The sequence below is a fragment of the Lepidochelys kempii genome, chromosome 2 (assembly GCF_965140265.1).
Source record: "Lepidochelys kempii isolate rLepKem1 chromosome 2, rLepKem1.hap2, whole genome shotgun sequence".
In the NCBI taxonomy this organism is placed as follows: Eukaryota; Metazoa; Chordata; order Testudines; family Cheloniidae; genus Lepidochelys; species Lepidochelys kempii.
In genome coordinates, this window is record NC_133257.1 from 183354368 (window position 1) to 183375052 (window position 20685).

The 20685-nt window shown below is 39.5% G+C and overlaps 1 protein-coding gene across 10 annotated transcripts in view; it reads left to right on the top strand.

The window, feature by feature from the left end:
- The window catches only part of PDE1C (phosphodiesterase 1C), a 419031-nt gene that overhangs the window by 286396 nt on the left and 111950 nt on the right, over positions 1–20685 (top strand). For all 10 annotated transcript variants that reach the window (XM_073332967.1, XM_073332968.1, XM_073332972.1 and 7 more), the window contains 2 exons: positions 18912–19025; positions 19713–19895. In XM_073332967.1, the coding sequence (XP_073189068.1) occupies positions 18912–19025; positions 19713–19895 (297 nt within the window). The remainder of the gene's footprint in view (positions 1–18911; positions 19026–19712; positions 19896–20685) is intronic.

A 20685-nucleotide genomic window follows, 5' to 3' on the forward strand; every position in this document is an offset into this window, starting at 1 on the left:
GGTGTAGTTATTTTAGGGGTGTTAAAGGTTCCCTTTAAACTCTGCACAATTCATGACAAGGTAATTAAAGCATCTGACTTTACAGAGGAATGTATATGAGAAACGGTCCCAATAAATTGCTTAAAAACTTTCCCATTTGAAACAGCTTTTCAGTAATATATGTCTCTTATGCAAAATACTTGATGGTGTGGCATGCCCTGGTATAAAGAGTTTATCAGCATGATTTTGAGTATGACCTGAATTTGTCACATGAGGCATAACCAGATTCCTTTAATTGCCATAGGTCTGATCCATAGCCCACTGAAGTCAATGGCAAGATCCCAAGGGTGGGAAGTAGGTGACATAACATGTTTTTTTTCTGTCTCTCTTGACTTCTATACTTCCTTTGATAGCCTGTATCCTGAAGCTGCAGATCAAATTCTCAGCCTAGTTTTAGAAAGTCAAGTGGTTCAGACAGCCTTCTGGCAAGCAGCAGAAGTATTGAGGCCTTATCTAAATGTGAACTGGAACTTTTTTGAGATTAATTCACCCATTACTACTAAATTGCCGTCTTTCACTGGCACTAACTGTTGATGGAAAGTGAGTGGAGCGATCCTGGTGACTGCATCCTAATCTAACTAACTGGTTAGCAGAGAAATTGTCTATGCAAACTGTTACTGCTAGTTGAAGCTAGAGACAGAATTAGGGAATAAACCACCAGGTTTAGAAAACACGTGGTCAAACAGATTAGGGTAGAATTTGTAAAAGCTTCAGTTTAATGGAAAGTTTTCATAGAAGGCCTGATCCTGCACGGTGCTGAGCACCCTCAACTCCCATTAAAGTTGATGGGAATTGAAGGCACTCAGCACTTCCTTGTAACTTGCCATATCACAGTCCAGCCTGGCCGTCTCTGTACTACCCAGCTAAAAAATTAATATTACAGTGTATTGAAGGTGATAAGAAGGGGGAGAGGCACAATGCTGAGGGATTTAAAATATCATTGATTAAGGTAATTCCCAACTCACAAACTAAACAATCTGCCTATGAGCACAACGTAGTAAGTGGGAGTTTTCTTTCAGTGGACTCTATGTTATGAGATGCAGGTTTATGGAGAGAAATTTTGGGGTCCCGGTACAACGTGTTTGCTGGGGTCCTATTCCCTCCCATTTCACTTTATTTATGCAGACATTACAGATCTTTTAAGGGCCCTCTTAGCTCAGGGCCTTGGTACAATTGTCCCTTCTTCCCCCTCAACATCCTTGTCAGCCCTGTGATGCTGAGGTCCTTCAACTCCCATTAAAAAATCAGTCGGAGTTGAGGACACCACTGCTTGAGAAGATGAGGCTCAACATGAAATCATGCAGTTAGACTTCAAAGTAACATTCATCTAATGTTGTGAAGGGAATAAAACATGGAGTAGAAAGATTCTGGAGACAACATAATTTCCCAGGCAGATAGGTCAGCTTCTCTCAGCTCTTTAAAACAATAAAAGTAAAGAAGAATGTCCTTGCCATGCAAACATTTCAGGAACATTGTTCCCACATAGGAAGTAATTAGGCACAAATGATGCTGAGTATTTCTAACTTTCATAAATAATGTATGACTTGAAATATGCAGTTGCTATGTCAGCTTGTGGAAAGGGTGTGGTCAAAGATTGGTGGAGATCTTTGTGCTGCTTCCCTTTATAAAGGACCTATAATCTGCAGATAAAGGAAAGGGGAGATGAAGAAATTATGTAAACAGCAGATACGAGTTGGTCTTGGTTTTGTTCACTAACTGAAAGAGTCATATTTATCTTTTCTTTAATTAATACTGCCTGCAGACTTCCATTAAAATGAACTAAACCGTATATTCGTCCTATTAGCATCTCTTCACGCTGAAGCCAAAACTCACTGGCATTGCTATATATTCTTATTACACACAATGCATCACCAAGGCTGTCCCCATACAGGAATATCAGGGAACAAACCGCTGAGGTAGGTCAAATGTCTATTTATTCACTGCTTTTCTTAATACTGGATTTAATTTGTTTGTGGGTTTTTTTGTTTGTTTTTGGTTTTTTTGGTTTTTAATTCTTAGTAAACCATGTGACTTAAATCCACATTTTGGCAACGGTGTGGAAATGACACAAGCAAAACTATTACTTACACTTTGGGAAGATATTCGCCCTAAAATTCTTAGCTGTTGGTTGAGTATGTTTTTGTATCACAATGGTCTAAAGGTCCTGATCCGAATAAGGGACCCAATGTTCCAGGTGCTGTATAAACACAGTGTAGAAGGACAGATTCTTGACTCTTTTAAGCATGTTTAAAGCAGTAAATCTAGGATCAATAAGATGTTTCTTAAATCTCTTTTCTGACATATCTACAATTTTAAAATATCTGACAGGCTTAATAAATGTTTTTTTAATAACCCAGGACACTGTCACTAAGTTACCCATTAAAAACTACTGCTCACATCAGCAAAATGCAGCCACCTCTCTGACCAGTTATTACTCAGTAATATCCACTTTAGGCCATGTAACATCTGTGTACGCTCTCATTCTTTAACCTTCCCCCTCCTTGACTTAGAACAAAATGTTGGATCTGATATAGTTCAGTATGAGCACCAAATTGAATATTAGGACATTGCACTTTCAAAACTCCATCCTGTCAACCAGGGGTGGGTCATGGCACATCAATGTTCTCCACCAAATGCATGCATTATACCATACAGATGCAACACCTTCCTCATCACAAGGGAGCTGAATGAGTTATGGGAGTTGTATAGCACAATGGAGAATACTGATGCTCTCTGAGACCCAAACCCAAGTTGCCAGTGTTAACTAGTGGAAGTGCAGTCTAGCTCCACAGCCAGCAAAAGGTGCAAGCTCTGTAAAAGTAGTGCACTCTTCCCCAGAAGGCAAGGTGGAGGATGTGCCTCTCATCATTCTCTGAACATCCCTTTAGCCGACTGCTTTGGACAGAACTATATGAAACTCCCACCACACTGAGTCTTTGAGATTGACGGTGAAGTGAAAAGGTTTGGTCGCCATCAGCACTCAGAGGACTCCCTGCAACCTTGTCTTGTGTGTTGTTAACTAACATCTTCTAATGAATACATTCTAAAACTCTAGTATAGACCGGCAGTGTAAACCTTAGCGCATGCTAAGCTAGTGGTGTTGAACCCTAGCTCCCCATTAGGGTCTACCTTGACCAGCTAAATTGAGGTAAAAGGTATTGCCCTGAGTATAGACCAGGAAAAGGATTGAGGTTGATTAAACGCTTAGGCTAACGAGCACCATTTTTTCTTGTCTAGATGTATCCTTGTATACTATGTTGTATTCCAGCTAGGCGACAGCCTGATGAGTTTGTCTTTTTGAAGGCTGAGTTAAGACTACGACTATCCCACTTTCATTAGAAAATATTGTGTTGTCAAAATCTTTACTTGATCAGTTGCTGTATTTGCTGTGGAAGTGTCCTTGTTCCGAAGTCCAAATATGCATCTGATTTTTACATCTCTCTGTCTTCTTTCCTCTTCCCTGCAAACAGACCCCTCTTTTTGGTTTCCAAGTCTTGACTTCCCTCCCTCATATTTCCCAACTCTCTCTCCCAAGAAAACTGGCAATGCTACAAGTTTGAAACACGTAGGTTCTTTGAGTAAAGCTTCCAGTTGACAATAATGGGGAATTCCTTTTTGAACCAGAAAATCATTTATCAGGAAGGCTTTAAATGGAGGATCCTGCTTGTGGTACTGAAAGTGCTATATAAATTCTTTTGGTTTCTTAGGTTCAGCATAGCATATGCAGCTACACACAGAGTGTTGATGGATTGGGAGTTAGACTGCCCTCTAGCTGCTGGATCTCTTTATCATATTTATTTAAGTTTCTGCCGCTCATTTTGCAGAGTGTAGCAGTTGATCTGTGAACACTGTATTGCCTGATGAGTGTTGAAGAAAATGACCTATAAACGTCCCTTGGTCTAGCACCTAGTGACTAGAGAACATTATGTACTCCTGGGAGCATTCTGCTCCAAAAACATTAAAAATTCTGTGCACAATATTTTAAAACTCTGCAAATTTTATTTGTCAAAATCACACTAGATAATCACGCCGTTTTCAATTATATTGGAAATTAATGTGTTTTCCCCCCCTAGCTATCATTACAAACTCAAAAATGAACCCATTACTTGGGAATCCTTTCTTGTTGTTTTTGGATTTACATTTATATGGATTTGGAACCAGAAAATGTATCACTGTCATTCATATATACTTCTTTTACAGAATTTAGAGTAACTTTGCTGAGATGGCCTGTGTAGCTCAGAGTGTAGACCTAAATGTGAGGTCATATCCTCTTTCACTTACACTGCTGGTGAAATTAATCCTATTAAAGTCAATATAGTTCTGGCAATATAAGAGTGCAAAGAATTTGACCCTTAATTTGGGTAGATAAATAACTACTAGAGACACATTTTTAGGTCCTTCCGTGCTGTTTTTTAACCTTTCAGGGAGTCTAAAACAATTTCTGCCGTCTTGGGTGAATCAAAAGAGACAGAAATCAACATGATTACATTTGCTTAGGACTTGAGTAATAATAATTTTTCCTTACTGACGTAACATGGTGCTTAATTAATATTTATTGAGGTTTAGTTCAGATAAGCACCCAAGAGTTCAGATGAAGTGTGGAATTACTGTTCATAGTTATTTTGTATAATAAATGCTTCCTGACTAAGATGAAGTACAGGTGCACACCAGTAGCCTTCTATACAACTTCGAGTTCTAGCTTTGTCTGTGCTCTTTACAACACACCTCTCTGGACATGTAGACTTCCTGGCTAAATTTCGTGGCTAAATCTTGTTATACATACACACATTGTTCTAGATGCTCATCCGAAGCTTTATTCAAACCTCACAGTAACAGTCTTTCTTACAGCATTTTGATACTTTCTGTTCCAGCTGAAATCAGGAAGGGAAGAATTGTATATAAAAAAAGAATAAGTTAACTGAGCTGGATTAGACTGGTTACATGATGAACATTAAAAAGTCTATATTTGCCAGAATAGTTATTTTCTATTCTGCTCTAAATATGGGGGAACTGTGTTGAGTTCTAAGCCACTCTGTGGCAACTGGCAAAAATGTTGAACTTCCAAAAGCAATAGCTGTATCTGAACTTTTTCTTTTGAACTTCAAACAAGGTTCCATAGGAGCTGTGAATGTTACGGTTTTTGGGGGGGACTGACAGGCTGTATGTGTCATGAACAGTTTTGCTCAGTTAGGTGAAAAATTAAAGTGAATTTGATAATTTAATAACCATACAAGTTCTGTATTCACTGTAATTCCCAGCATGGCTGTTTCTGAATGACTCCATCCCGTCACTATACCCCCTTCCTGTTCTTCTGCCACATGCATTCCATATGACCTGTTTCCATTTGGCACAGTATTTGTGAGGTGCAAAGTAAAGCCTCCACATTCTGTTACTGGATACAGGATTCTCAAAAGGTTTTTGTTTGATTTTGTTTATCCGCTATACTTTGTTTTATTTGGGGTGGGGGTAAGCCAGAGCAAAAGCACCTATCTTGGCTACAGTATGTATTTGCTCTCTGTTTTGCATTATTTATGCTGTTATCCACTATTATTGACATAATACAGAAATTAGGCCATAGGAAGGTCAAGCAAAGTAAACGACTGAGATGCTGCTAACAAAATTGCAGCCAGGCATTGGGAGAAGGGGGGAATGGTGCTGGTGCCAGGATTTCAAGCAAATATTTCAAGGATGGCAGCCAGTATTTCAGTGACTTTTATTGTGCTGGCCTGGTAGTATTTGCTTCAGGAAGGAAAACAAAACCAGGAGACTATGAAAGCATTAATCTGCAAAAGGGTCACCTGGGAGTTAATATTCCCTTCAGTTAGGGAATGTGATGGAAGGAAGATATTTGTAGTGTTGAACTGCTTGTGGAGCTGAAGCATTTGTCTAAGTAACAGCAAAGCAATTTGTAATTGGTTTACAAATGTCTGCAACTCATGATACCACTGAATGGCATTTAGAATCTAACTGTGCATGCCGAGAAGGGATAGGGGAGACACATGCCCATGTAAACACAATAATAAACTATGTAAAGAGCAGTTTATTTTAATAAATAATCCTTACAGGTTTCCTCTCATTTCTTGTCATATCTTTTTCTTATTACCAGTGTTCAAAGACATATTTAGTGTTGTTCCTCTGTTTAACTGTGGGTCATTTCAAACAGATGTTTTTGAAGTGCCTTGTTTGTGTTGCCTTGAGTGAGTGTTGGAAATCACAGGCAATTTTTTTCTTACATGAACAACCATAAATGAAAAATGTCTCCCATACTTTACCTTTTGGTTGGATAGCAATGTTCTTTCTCTGGAGATTCTCAGTGTAAAGTCTTCATGTTTTGTAGCTACCTACTGATCTGCTATGTTCTGTGGTAATGACTAGTAATGTAGATGGTAGTTTCTCTGAATTTCAATAGGTTCTTTCCCTTAGAAAACTTATTTTCAGAACCTGTATTCCAATTTTGATTAGCTTAAACCTATTTTTGACCCAATGAGTATCTTAAAGTAAGATTCCTTAGAAATGTTTTTCCATAACAATTTCAATTAATAATCTGAGTCCGGTAAGCTAATCGTTGGGCCAGTGGGAGAGAGGTTGGTCTTGTAATTAAGGCAAAGGAACTGAGGGTTAGGCCTCTGCTACTGGTCTGAATTGCTATATGTTATTGGACAGTTCACTTGATCGCTCCATGCCTCACTTTCCCCATCTATAAAATGGGTGTAATATTATTTCCCTTAATTAGTATTTGTGAAGTGCTGTGAGATGCTATGATGTAAAGAGCTATATAAGTGCAAGAGGATTTTTCTTACTGTAGGCCAAAACCTAAGCACTTGATTCAGTGTTTAGTCAAGCAAACCCCTGCTGGATTCAATGGGATATGGCCCTCTGTGTGTCCACCTATTTGTAACATCATAAATCCAAGGTTACCCGAGCTTTTCAAGCAGTTCTACTAGTTTCCGATCTGATTAAAGATCTGTCTACTCTGAAAATCCTTTCTTCTTTGCTCACATGTTACTGACTTCACAGGGACTAGGATGGTAGACAGTACTTCAATGACTTTTATTGTGCTGGCCTTGTCATATTTGCTTCAGGAATGAAAACAAAAGCTCTAGAATAAGTATAGAGTATTGGGCTAGAGTAGGGCTTTGCAGAGCCAAAGAAATTGGCTGTTCCAGCCGTTGCCCACCAGCTCTCTTTCAGCTGAACTTGCACTAATCATTAGTGAAGCATGGGCTGGATTGTGAGATTGGATTTGGAACAGCTCCAACTCCCACACACATCAAGTATATAAATTTGAATGGTTAGTGGTCAATGGCAGTACAGGGCTTAGTAGTCAGGCTGACAATTAAGTTAGACCAAAGCGCCAGCCAGTAGCAATGCCCAGACCACAAGTTGAAGAACAATTTTGTATATTTATTAGATGTGAAGGCTAAAAAGATGATTAAAACTGTAATCAAACTATATTTGTTGTCATTTTATGGCTTGGCAATTCCCATAATGTATTTTTTTCAATTGCCTGTTGCTGTTGCTTTCCAGAGCATATGATTCTATTGCTAGTTGTCCAGGTAGTCAGAAATTCCTGGCATGATGACTTACCCAGCAAACATGTAACTTCTATGCCTACAGTATGTGCATTTGAGAAGTGGACAGCACCTTGATTTCCAGCCCCTTGCAAAAGTGAAGGTAGAATGTTTGCTGGTGATTTTTAGAATGCATCCCTCCAAAATAAAGATTAAGGACATGGCCAGTAGAGAAACAGAACGGGCCAAGTCACAAGCACCCATTGGGAATGTAGTGCTATTGAACATTAGCACCAATCCTGCAGGTTGCAGGGAGAATTCATATTTAGATATGTTTGTTTGCATTTTAGTACAAAGAGCAAAATTAAAATCATATATTGAAAAGTGCTGCACAAGTGCCTTAGCTAACAAGTGCTCATACTGCAGTTAGCAAATAAGTGTGGTGAGCACCTGTAAACAGTTGGAAGTTGTTCATCAGACTCTAAAAGGTGCTTAGCCAAGCTTAAATGTTATTAACCATATAGAGCACCTTCATAGTTGATTTCTCTCCCAAGTGTTTTATTAGTACTAATTAGTTACTCTTAGAACATTTCTGAGGTATAGATAATTGCTACACAGATTGGAAAACTGAGACAGAAAAATTTTAAGATCTGGGGTGAAATCCAGGCCCCAATGGAATCAGCAGGAGCTTTGCCATTGACTTCAGTGGAGCTGGGATTTCACCCTGGTCCGTACAATATAAACATGAAAAAAGTAATATTGTACTAAAAAAAATTGCCATGGTGCCATACTGGAGTTGACCATTTGGCTGTGTTACTGGTGTAGGATACTCATCTGAATCTGGAGACTGGAGCAGAGGGCCACCTGTGAAGAATGAGATTCCAAAAACCCTCAGTCTCTTGTAGTTGGAGCAAGGAATCAGGGCCCAGGCAGGAAAATGTTCTTGTTTGAATTTCACACTTTGTGTGCACACACTGTTACAATTGCCTCAGCAGCCTGCGGGTTCCAAAAAGCTGGTCTGGAACATAATTGATTTTAGAAACTGGAAAGGAGAAGATAATTACCGACTTTCTGCCAGCGGATATTTTAACGGTAACAGATGGGGGGAAACTAAGGTTACAATGATTTTTTTTTAAATTATCTGTTGGACTTCTTCCTGATCTCTGCAGCAAGCGTTAACTAAAGAACCAGTATGTAGCGCTGACTTTGAGAGCTGCACAAAGCAATTTGCTAGAATCATGCAGATGAATGACCTTACTAAAGGACTCAGAAATGTGATAACTATGGATTCAAAGAAAAGAAAACCAGTCTTTACAAAACAAAAGGTTTAACTTCCTCTGATGCACCTAACCTGAATAAATATGTGCTATTGGGTAAAGTGGACTTAAGCCAAAATTCTCAATTGTGGGTGCCTAAATATGGATTTATATGCTTAGTTTTAGACAATCGTGTGAAATTATTGGTCATCGTGTCTTGGAATCAGTGCTAACCTTTTAACCTAAACAGAGACAGTAGAGACTGACATTTGTAAAAGTGGCTATTTAGTTGGGGAGATCTCAGTTTTGGGGTTCCCAGATTGAGGCACTTTGGTCTTATTTTCAGTGATTCTGAGACGAGCTGGCTGGAAAACAAGAATTTGAAGGCTGTTAAATTTTAGAGACAGAGAGAGACCAAAACTCACCCTATACCAGCTAATGCCCAGTGGCTAGGGCACTTACCTGGGAGGGGGGAGATCCAGGTTCAAGTTCCAGCTCCAAAGCAGGCAGAACTTGACCCAGGATCTTCCACATCCCACATGAGTGTCCTAACTACCAGGCTATTGGCGTGCATGTGTCTCTCTCCCCCCAAAACCTTCCTGATGAATTGGCATTTTTCTGATAAACGTTTTGTTGACAAATCCCGAGCTAGCTTTAATTCTGAGCATTCCACAATTCTTATCTATTTCAGTTGGAGGTGGGAGTGTTGAACACCCCCAGAAACCAGACCTAGAGTGTCTCAAGCCAGGGTCCCATCAATTGAGCCAGCCAAAGTTAACGATCTCATTTGAAAATGTAGGCCAGAATGATTTATTGTTGCAGGCTGTTAGTTTGGTGGTGTCTCCCTTTCCCACAACAAAATCTTGACCTGATCCCACACACATGAAATAGAGAAAGTCTCCTATTGCCTTTAATAGAAATTAGAAAGGATCCATGAGCAGCAGTTGTAATGCTCAGCAACAGATGTTTGTCTCTGTCTATTACATGGTAATTTTCTGCACATTTAACAGATATGAGCCTTTGATTGTTTTTGTCCCTGGTGTTTCTGTTCCTGTGTAACCAAAGTAAACACCAGTGTTTGTTTGCACATGTAAGGAGGGAGGTTAAGACCAAGAGGGAAAAGTTATGGTTGAGAAATTTTCTGCTGAGACCTGTGGGTTCTTTCAGAACAAGTCAGTTAGGACTTACTTGGTCTGTTGTTATGAACTCCACATTCAGCCTAAGCTTATTAGTAATTTCAGGCATAGTCCATCCCTTCCTGCAGGTGTCAGTGAGGGACTTATTGATGTGGCCCGGGGAACGTGAACTCTGGGACAGTGAGTTCGGTTGAGATTTGCATACATGATTCGAGGTTCGGTTGGTTCCGCAGCCAACCAGACTTTGCTGTGGCAAGGCCATTATGTTTATCACAGCTCCACTGTCCTATTTCTCAATAATAAAAATGAATTGTGTACTAAAAAAAAGGTATTTTGAAGATCCACCAGGAAGAAAGGTGTCTTCTTCTTGCATCTTGAAACAAAACAATGCCTGTAATTCCTGCTGATGAATGAACTGTGTTTTTCAGTGACTGCTCCTTGTAAATCGGGTTGCCACCTCTGAGGTACAAAAACCAAGACATTCAAATCATTTCCATGGAAGTATGAAACAGCAAATGAGAGGCGGCAACTACAGCGCCTCCTGTGTATCATCTATCCTTGGCAAAGGGTACAAAGCTTTCCAGATGACTTAATTCAGCTTTCAATATTCTACACTGAATCTAGTGCTGCCATCCTTTTTCTTTACCAATACTATGGGCAAGGCCCAAGGGCTGACTGAGGATCCAGTTATACCTTCCTGTTGCAGTTCTTCAATAACTCTTAAAGCTTCTTCCCTTTTTTCAGCTGGCAACCAATAGGGTGTCTGTTTTAGTGGTCTGGCTTCCCCAGTGTCAATCATGTGTTGCCCTAGCACAGTTTCCCTATATCGTTACTGGACCAGGAAAACAACCCCTGATTTTTCCACAGAAAGTGTTTTAAACTTCCCTGCTGTTCCATCTTTAAATGGACAGCACTGCTCTGGAACTGTTCCAGAAGGAATTCTGGGAACTCTGCTTCATTCTCTCCCTCCCGAGTCCTTTTCTCTGCCAGCTGCTACCAAACTCACTGGCTCACATTGTGCTATTGTAGGGCTCCTTTTGATAACCTGAGGTTTATCTGAGACATTCAGAAATATGACAGAAAAAATCCTGACTCAGATCAAGTAAAACTTTTGCAGTGAGAAACCCCTTTTGACTTTCTTTGCCAAAGCAAGTGTCAATAAATTCACATCTCTTATCTGGTGGGATATCTTATCACATCTCCCACACATTTAGTTTGGCAGAATAATTTCAGTTGCAGGAGTTAATACAACTTTTTTACAGCACACCAACCTCCTGCAAGGCGTCGGTTTAGTCTGGGTTACATTTTCAAAGGAAATTTCCACTGCTCGCATCTTCAGAAAGCCTTGGTTGGCATCAAAAATATATTTATTAGATGTGACAAAGTCTAACCTGAAGATAAACTCATCCTCTATTTCTGCAACCCTGACTTCTTGTTCAAGCTCTAGGGGCCAACTTTTGAGACCAGTGTCCCCCATTTTTGGACTGGTGCTTTGTCCCCAGTTACTGTCTTCAGTTGGCACCAATTAAGCTGTTTATTTTTAGAAACCCCCAGTCCCAGCAAGTCTGGTCTAATAACAGTTAAATTTGAACCACTGTCTACAACCCCCATGCATTTTACATTCCCCAGTTCATGTGCAATTGTCAGACTTTCAGTGTGGTTACTTAATTGCCTAGATTTGCACAAGAACAGTGGGGCTATGCCATTTACCCCAAAGCTTTGCCCCTTTAGCTTGATGGCAGCCCATTTTCCAAACTGCATGAGGGAACCTCTCTAAGCTCCTGTGTGTCTCTCTGCTGGCTTGCTTTATACTTACAGCAATCGGTCTTTCTGTGGCCAGTTTTGCTTTAAGAAAAACACCAAATATCATGAATCTGGTGATAAAGTGGTGAGAGTTGTCAACAACATGAAAGCAAATATGATGGAACTGCCTTATTCCACTAGTCATAGCTGCATAATTTCTACCTTTATAAATCCATTCTTATGCACAGTATTCTTTCCTCTCCATATTGCATATCTCCATTGCTTACTCTGTACTCATTTTGTGCATGTATTTCTATTGATGTCAGTGGATGCTCTGCACAGAATGAGAGGGGGTTTGCAATGCAGGTCAGAAAGACTTTTGCCCTTAGTTCAATAGATCTTCGTATCTTGTAACAGCTCCAGTTTGCTTTCCACTCATCCCCTCTGAAGTTTGCATTCATAAAATAAGGCCCAGTAAGTAATTCTTCAGATTACTATTCTGTTTGTGTTTAAAGGTTATTTTTATAATTACTAAAAAAGCAATTGGGGTTGGGTATCAAAAGATGATGTTCATCACAGATGAGTGGTCTTTGAAATCATTCCATTGAGTTTTCATTACATGAATGTAATTTGACTAATAAAAGCTTCATAAACACAGACTGATAGCAGGAGGTGCCTCTGGTTCATTCCTCCAGAGTTAATGAGTGACAAGGATTTGCCAGAGTCAAGTGCACCATACTGGTGCCTAGTTGGAATGACGTTCTTTTTTGCCCGGAGGAAATTTATGAAGAACCTCACTGTAACCAGGGGTGGGTCTAATTATATGTCTCTTTTACTGATGAATCACTGTGATGAATAAGGCTGCACACAATTGCCCCATATTGGAGTTAATGGTAATAATGTTTAATTGTATTTGTTCTGGAGAAAAAAGGTATTAAATATGTCTTCCTGCAGTGGGTCAACTATGGAAACATTATTAGTAATTAGAATCATATCTTATATTGCTACATCACCTTTTATTGTTATACTGCTGTAAAGGATTTTTATTTGAAGTTTTATTATTATTTATTTTACAAATATATACATCCCCATTGAAATGTGGCCATATGTGGGACAGAAGGATGCACCGACGAGCACAACAGAACATTTCATAAGAGTGGGGAGAGGGGAAACTTGACAAAGGGTATGAGGACAAACCCCATCTCTTACAAAATGAGTTCTAGGATCTCTAACATCCTCAAGGGCAGGTCTTCAGATGGTGTAAATTGGCAAAGTGCTAATTAATTCAAATTCATGTTTGTCAGTTTACACCAGATGAAGATCAGCTCTTGACTTTTAAAAAGTTTCGTCCCAAAGTCCCAATGCTTAATAAACTTCAGAAATATAAAGAGCTGATTTCAGAGTAGCAGCCGTGTTAGTCTGTATCCACAAAAAGAACAAGAGTACTTGTGGCACCTTAAAGACTAACAAATTTATTAGAGCATAAGCTTTCATAGGCTACAGCCCACTTCATCGGATACATAGAATGGAACATATAGTAAGAAGATATATATATATATACACATACAGAAAAGGTGTAAGTTGCCATAAAAACTGTAAGAGACTAATTAATTAAGACGAGCTATTATCAGCAGGAGAAAAAAACTTTTGTAGTGATAATCAAGATGGCCCATTTAGACAGTTGACAAGAAGGGTTGAAGATACTTAACATGGGGAAATAGATTTGGAAAAAGAGCTGAGCCACTCCTGCTGGAATTTGAAACTGTGATTCCAGGGAAAACTTTGCAGCCTGATGTTTTGTTTTCACTCTCACCTTCTTTTGTCAGCCCACTATACCATTCTGTTCTCTAAAACAGTGGTTCACAATCCTTTTTTATACTGTGACCTCATGTTACAACAGAAAAATTGCCATCTAGTCATAAAGAAGGGGAGGGTGGTCATCAGGCATTTGGGGCTTGTTTGCAACTCCCAGCAGAGTTGCAACCTCCAGATCTAGAAACCATGTTCTGAACCACAAATATTAGCTCACCAGAAGAGTTTTTGAGGATTATTTGACAGTATCTGACCAACGGGGGTGCCTTGAAATCATTTCATTTTTTCACTAACAGTATTTTTTGCTTGGGAAGCTATAATGCACATTCCAGACTGAGTCAAGAAACAGCTCAGGGCCTGATGTTAACAATGAGCTACTGCTGTTTCATTCATGTTTAGTTGCAACTCTGGAACCATTTCATGGGGATGAATGGTTTCATAGATTTGTTTATTATCCAACTATACATTTATTTGCAATGAAGGAGGAAATTAATGCATCTCTCTTGGGTTTACTGTGTCTGGAAAGAGACCATTGACCCCTCTGGTTGTGTTATTGGTGTGTTGACATTGTTAGTATCACATTTACATTATAGTACAGTACTAGCTCTTTCAGTTAGGGACTATGACTTCTTGGAAAGTGCAATGCACACCTTTGGCAGAGTATATATAATGATAGCCAGGGAAATTGATGGAGCATGAGACTGGGAATTAGAAGATATTCCCAGCTCTTCTACTGACGTATTGTGCCACCACTCTGCATTTAATTTAGTCCATATTTAAAAATGAGACACTGGTGCTTATCTGCCTTTGTAAAATGCTTGTGAAATTTACATATGAAAAAATCTATATAATTTAATATATTTATTTTGTTAAAAAGAATCAAATGATAAAAATATCAAGGCTGTTGGATCACAGAGTATATATTTTTTGATTTCCCTACATGATGCAGTGTGGCATAGATGACAGAGCACTGGACTTGCAACTTCAGAGATTCATGTTCTATTCCTGGCTCTGCTGCTGGGTGACCTTGGGCAAATCATGTTGCCTCTCTCTGCCTCAGTTTCTCCATCTGTAAAACTGAGATAATAATATTGACCTCCTTTGTAAAGCACTATGAAATCTACATTGAGAAGCACTGAATAAGAGCTAGGCATAATGATAATTATATTTTATAAATAGGAAAACAGACAAATAATATGTGAGCTGTCCACAACTGCTAGGGCTTTGCTGAGAAAAGGGGTGAAACCACAAAAGTTCTTTCTTGTGACTTGTTGAGTTTGAGGACGAGCAAAACAAGGATTAGCAAAAGCAAAGTCAAAAAGAGTCTTTTGTCTTTCCATATGGTGGCGTGAATGGTTGGTGAATAAGCTTATTAGCTGTTGCATATAAATTGTAAAGGGCCATGTCATAAATATAAAGGGAAGGGTAAACACTTTAAAATCCCTCCTGTCCAGAGGAAAAGCCCTTTCACCTGTAAAGGGTTAAGAAGCTAGGATAACCTCGCTGGCACCTGACCAAAATGACCAATCAGGAGACATGATACTTTCAAAGCTGGAGGGGGGGAGAAACAAAGGGTCTGGGTCTGTCTGTGTGATGCTTTTGCCGGGGACAGAACAGTAATGGAGTCTTGGAACTTAGTAAGTAATCTAGCTAGATATGCGTTAGATTATGATTTCTTTAAATGGCTGAGAAAATAAGCTGTGCTGAATGGAATGGATATTCCTGTCTTTGTGTCTTTTTGTAATTTAAGGTTTTGCCTAGAGGGATTCTCTGTGTTTTGAATCTAATTACCCTGTAAGGTATTTACCATCCTGATTTTACAGAGATGATTCTTTTTACTTTTTCTTCTATTAAAATTCTTCTTGTAAGAAACGGAATGCTTTTTTCATTGTTCTTAAGTTCCAAGGGTTTGGGTCTGTGGTCACCTAGGCAAATTGGTGAGGATTTTTATCAAATCTTCCCCAGGAAGGGGGGTGCGAGGATTTTGGGGGGAAAGACGTTTCTAAACGACTCTTTCCCAATAATAAACCGGTTAGATGTTTGGTGGTGGCGGCAGCGAAAGTCCAAGGGCAAAAGGTAAAATAGTTTGTACCTTGGGGAAGTTTTAACCTAAGCTGGTTTAAGTAAGTTTAGGAGGTGTTCATGCAGGTCCCCACATCTGCACCCTAGAGTTCAGAATGGGGAAGGAACCTTGACAGGCCACATTCTGAGGTTGCTTATGCTGGTATAAATTCAGAATAGCTTTATTTACTTGATAATTTCATTTACTCTTTACAGTTAATACCAAGAGAGGAGTAGGGGGATACACACTGATCAACTCTAATAATTCATGTCTTTGTAGTTCTTAACATGCTTGTCAGAAGGAACATCCCAAATACCAAAATAGATGGATCCCAAATACCAAAATGTCAGATGGAGACATGGTTTTGTATGGCTGGAAACGTGGTGAATTGGAGAAGTTGCATTTAAAATAAAACTGGGGATCAGCAATAGAGCTAAGCAGATTTACACCAGATGAGGAGCTGATCCTGAGTATTCAGGCAATGCTTGTGCTTTGCACATTAATTAAAGTTGACTGGTATCCAGACTCTGGTAGTGTTAATCTGCTCTGCAGTAATATGCAACGCTATTTAAAAAAAAACACCACCGCAGAAACAGGCCCTCTATCTAAGGAGATAAATATTTGTACCCAGCTATCACTTTATTTATAACAATAGGGGGAGGGAATGCTTGGAACACAGTTATTCATAAAGGCTGACTTTTAACAATATATTGAAAACAACTGCACTGTCTGCTACTACCCACACTCTGTTTAAACTGGCAGGCTAGGTTTGTTTCTTAAGCTGTGTCACTTCCATGGTGAATTTAGGTTTTGTCCAGAATTTTTAATCTCCAAGATAATGCACTAATGAAATGTAGACCAGAATAGGAATGATGCTTTGGGGTTTGTGTGAGCCTTTGGTACCATCTGACTTTCCCAGAGCACCAAATCCTGCCAGCCCTACAACATGCTATTAGTCTTATTGAATAGCACCATTCCCATTTAGCTCCAGTGCCCTTTAGAGGTGGTTGGAGTATAGATATTCTTTCCTTGCATTGGAAGGAATATGGGGACAGATCCTACAAGTTGCTGAGCACCTCCTGCAACGTTTTGAGTTTCTTTAGCTCCACTCAATGGGAGCTGAGAATGCTCAGTACTGCATAGGACCGGGCTCTTTGTATATTTTATTATATTATTCTTTGGTCTGAAATGTGAAATAACCCCTTGTGTGGTAATATGCCATTTAGAATGAGGGTCTTCAAGCTTTTCCCACAGGTGCACTGCACCTTAACAGAGAAGTTGCCAACCACAGCATATTCTTCTACAGAAAAGTGTTTAGTAAAATATTTTGTGTGTTTTAGGTGCCTTTTTAATGCAATTTAGCAGGTGGAATAAGGAGGAGGAGCCAGTATCATGTCATCAGCCAACTCTCCGCAGATCACCACCAAGTGTTCTGCAAACAATCATAGTTTGACCTACAATCTGGCTTCAGTTATGATGTCAGAAACTGTGTGTGGCATAGTCATGTGACATGATACTTAGGTGAGATGCTGTTAGAGTTGTCATTACCTACAGGCCAGATTTGATCACCTTACTAACGGTGAGTAGCACCTTCTTCCACAAGTAGCCCTGTTGACTTCAGTGGGACTGTTGTGGTGTCAGGTGCCATTCAGTGAGAGTGAGGGTAGCTCAGTCTGGCACTACATTTATGATTTGTTCAGAACTGTTTCAACCAAATACTGTATAGATGCATTCAGCACATTAAGGATAATGTCACTGGACTCATATTTAGTAAACGTAACAGGCAGCAGCAGCTGCTGCTAGATAAATCAAAAGTATTTGTAGATAATGAATGGTGAGGCAAGACAGTGTAATTTTTTACCTGTGAGAAACATTGATTGTGAGACACCATTCCATCATAGCAATGTTACTTCTGGTTTGCCAGATGATTGATGCGCAGTATACTCCATGTAATCTTCTTGTATGATGGATGTGGGTGCCATAAACTAATAGCTACTCGTTGTACTAGTATTGAGTACAAATTTTTGAAGGTCTTGTGGATTTGAGTTGCTGTGTGCTTCAGCCAATGAAATAAAAGGCAAGAAATGCAAAACTTAATGTCACCATTGCAATGTTAACTCATCCAGCCTACCTACCGGTGGTATTAATGATAACTAGTTAAGGGCCACACCCTGCATGCCAACACAAAGGAGTAAGAGGATGTATGGGAAGGGAAGCTGTAGTTTAGTTTATTAATATAGCATCTTAGCCATAGGCAATTGCACCTAATACAATAAATACAAATTTTAAATTGATGCCACTCCAAGAAAAATACAAATTTTAAAAATACAAATTAACCATGCAAGTTTAGCCCATGTAACTGAAATATTTTCACAACACAGCAAATATTCTAATTTCTGAGGTGATGGGGTTCAAGGCATATGGGCCAGGAATGGAGACAGCCATTTATTTCTGAGATGACAATACTGGTTACCAGACCATAAACAGAGCAGTAAGTCTTCAGCTTGGCCAGACCTGAAAATACAAACACAATTGTCTTTTGTTACTAGAATACTTCCTTTCCAGATAGGCAGTCTGCATAATCTGGAAACAGAGACTTCTAAAAGCCCTCCTTACAGGGTGACCAGCTAGCAATGTGAAAAATCGGGACAGAGGGTGGGGGGTAATAGAAGCCCATATAAAAAAAAGCCCCAAATATCGGGACTGTCCCTATAAAATAGGGACATCTGGTCACCCTGCCTCCTTAACATATTGAGAAGGGAAGCAAACACTGCAGAACCCAAACATTTCTTCCCACCCTCTCTGTTGAGCAAAAAGGGGCAGGAATTGGTGAGGAACTGAGAGGAGGCTTGGGCTTGTCTCCATCCCCATTACACTGAGCAGCATAACTGTGCAGGTGCATCAGTAGACATGTGCTGCACTAGGAAGGAGTTGAGTTGGTGGCGGGGGGGAGGGGAAGAAGTGGTGGCACTCTTCTAAGCTCTGCCCATGTGAGTCGCCGCTCACAGTAGATTGCACAACTGTTCAAAATACAATCCTGTGTGCTGCTTGGCTCCTTGAGCTGGGTTCCTCCTCAGTGGGGCTGTGTAGACTATGCCTAAACGTATAATGATCTCTCAAGAAGGAAAGTATTTTGTGACCTTTACATGGACGGGGTCCTCAGACTATCGAAAGTGTATTTGTTTTCTTGTGAACATAGTACTAAGGAATTTTGCTGTGTCTTCAAAGTTCAAAGGATCTTAATTTGACAATATTTGAGGTTATGTTTTATGTTGGATTGTATTTTGAACTTCTACTCAAACTCAAACCCATTTCTCTCAGTGCTAACCAGGTTCTTGTTTTCCTCTCTTAGGTTGCGGTCTTTGGTAAAGCAGTTAGAGAGAGGAGAGGCTTCGGTTGTAGACCTAAAAAAGAATTTGGAATATGCAGCTACCGTTCTGGAATCAGTGTACATTGATGAAACTAGGTGAGTTAACTACACCTGTGTATTGATATTTTGTACCACTCGAATGAAGTTGTAATTTACATATTAATTGGGAAGCTGGTGGTCTAATGGCATCCAAAATAGGCACAGTTGCTGTCATTCTCAGATGAGAGTCCAAGATCTGAACTATCCTCTTAAGGTAGCCATCCATGTCAGGATTGAGGCAAATTGGTGGGGTGTTGTTCACACTGCTGCTTCTACCCGTTGACATGTGCATAAATAGGTGACTTAAATTTGCCAAATCTATCACGTCAATCCGTTTCACTAGAACTAAATGTACTTCTACAGAAGTGTTTTGGGCAAACTTTCCAAAACTTAAAAGGAAGTGATTATCTGATTGTTATTTGGAAATGTTATAAATCTCAACCAACTAAAAAGGATGATAAAATGGGGACTGTGAATACTGGAAAGCTGAAGATGAGAAATTATGGGAGAGTAATGGAGTTTCAGTGTGCTGATTCTCATGTTTATCTGCCTGGGAGTGAGCTTCACAATCTGGCATGTGACTTTCCAAGAAAATAAACAATCTGTTATAGATTGTCAAAAATGTGTTCCGTTAGGATTACCAAAAAAAGAGTGAATTTTTAACAACTGCTTTAGAGTGTATATGAGACTTTATAAACCTGTGTTAAGAGCCCTCTATTTACCCATGTTTCCACTCCCCTTCAGGCGTTTATTGGACACAGAAGATGAGCTCAGTGATATTCAGTCAGACTCCGTGCCCTCTGAGGTCCGGGATTGGTTGGCCTCCACCTTCACGCGGCAGATGGGGATGATGCTTAAAAGGACCGAGGAAAAGCCCCGGTTCAGGAGCATCGTCCATGCAGTGCAAGCTGGGATATTCGTGGAGAGGTAAAGGAAGATGTAATTATTCTGCTCCAGTGGCTGGTCAGGCATCACAGATTGTATTTTTAATATTGAATGAAGACTATTTTATTTTGTTTTTATTGTTACATAGAGGTGAGCAAGGACTGGAAAACTGGGACTAAATAATTGATCATAAATGGAAACTTAAAGTATTCATTCGCTATTAGTATAATACAGATCTAATATTAAAATTGGAGCCATTTTGGTTTTTCCTCTTTTTTTTTTATGTATGCTTTCAGGGGCCAAAGGGAGGAAAAAGAATATATGGATTCAAATATTCCTATGATAGGAATAAGAGGTTAACCAAAGGCAGCTAATTCGGTCCCTGGAGTAACTCTACCTCTGTGGTCCAGTAAAACGTATAAAGGGATGGACAGGTGGCTAATGTAAACCAAACCTGTATCTCATCATTCTCGGCTTGAATTACATGAGTCACTGAGAACATGCAGACCAAAATCAGTTTAAAGGTTCAGAACTCAGAGGAGTCCACTAAACCAGTGAAACTCCCTCAGTCTTCTCCACTGTTGATTCCTGCAGCTTGCACCAAATCACACCTCTAGAGCTAGATCAAACCTAATTTCAAACATCTGAACCTTTTAAAACTTCTTGCTGTTTGAATTAGGACTGCCCTGTATCCAACTTTCAGTGTTTCACCTGTCTTTAGAGAGGAATCTCCTTTCCCTGACATTTTGTTTTTTGAAATTTGTATTAAAATATTATTAGTTATTGAAATATTTCATTTACTAAAAGCCTGGGAAATCATGTATGGTATACT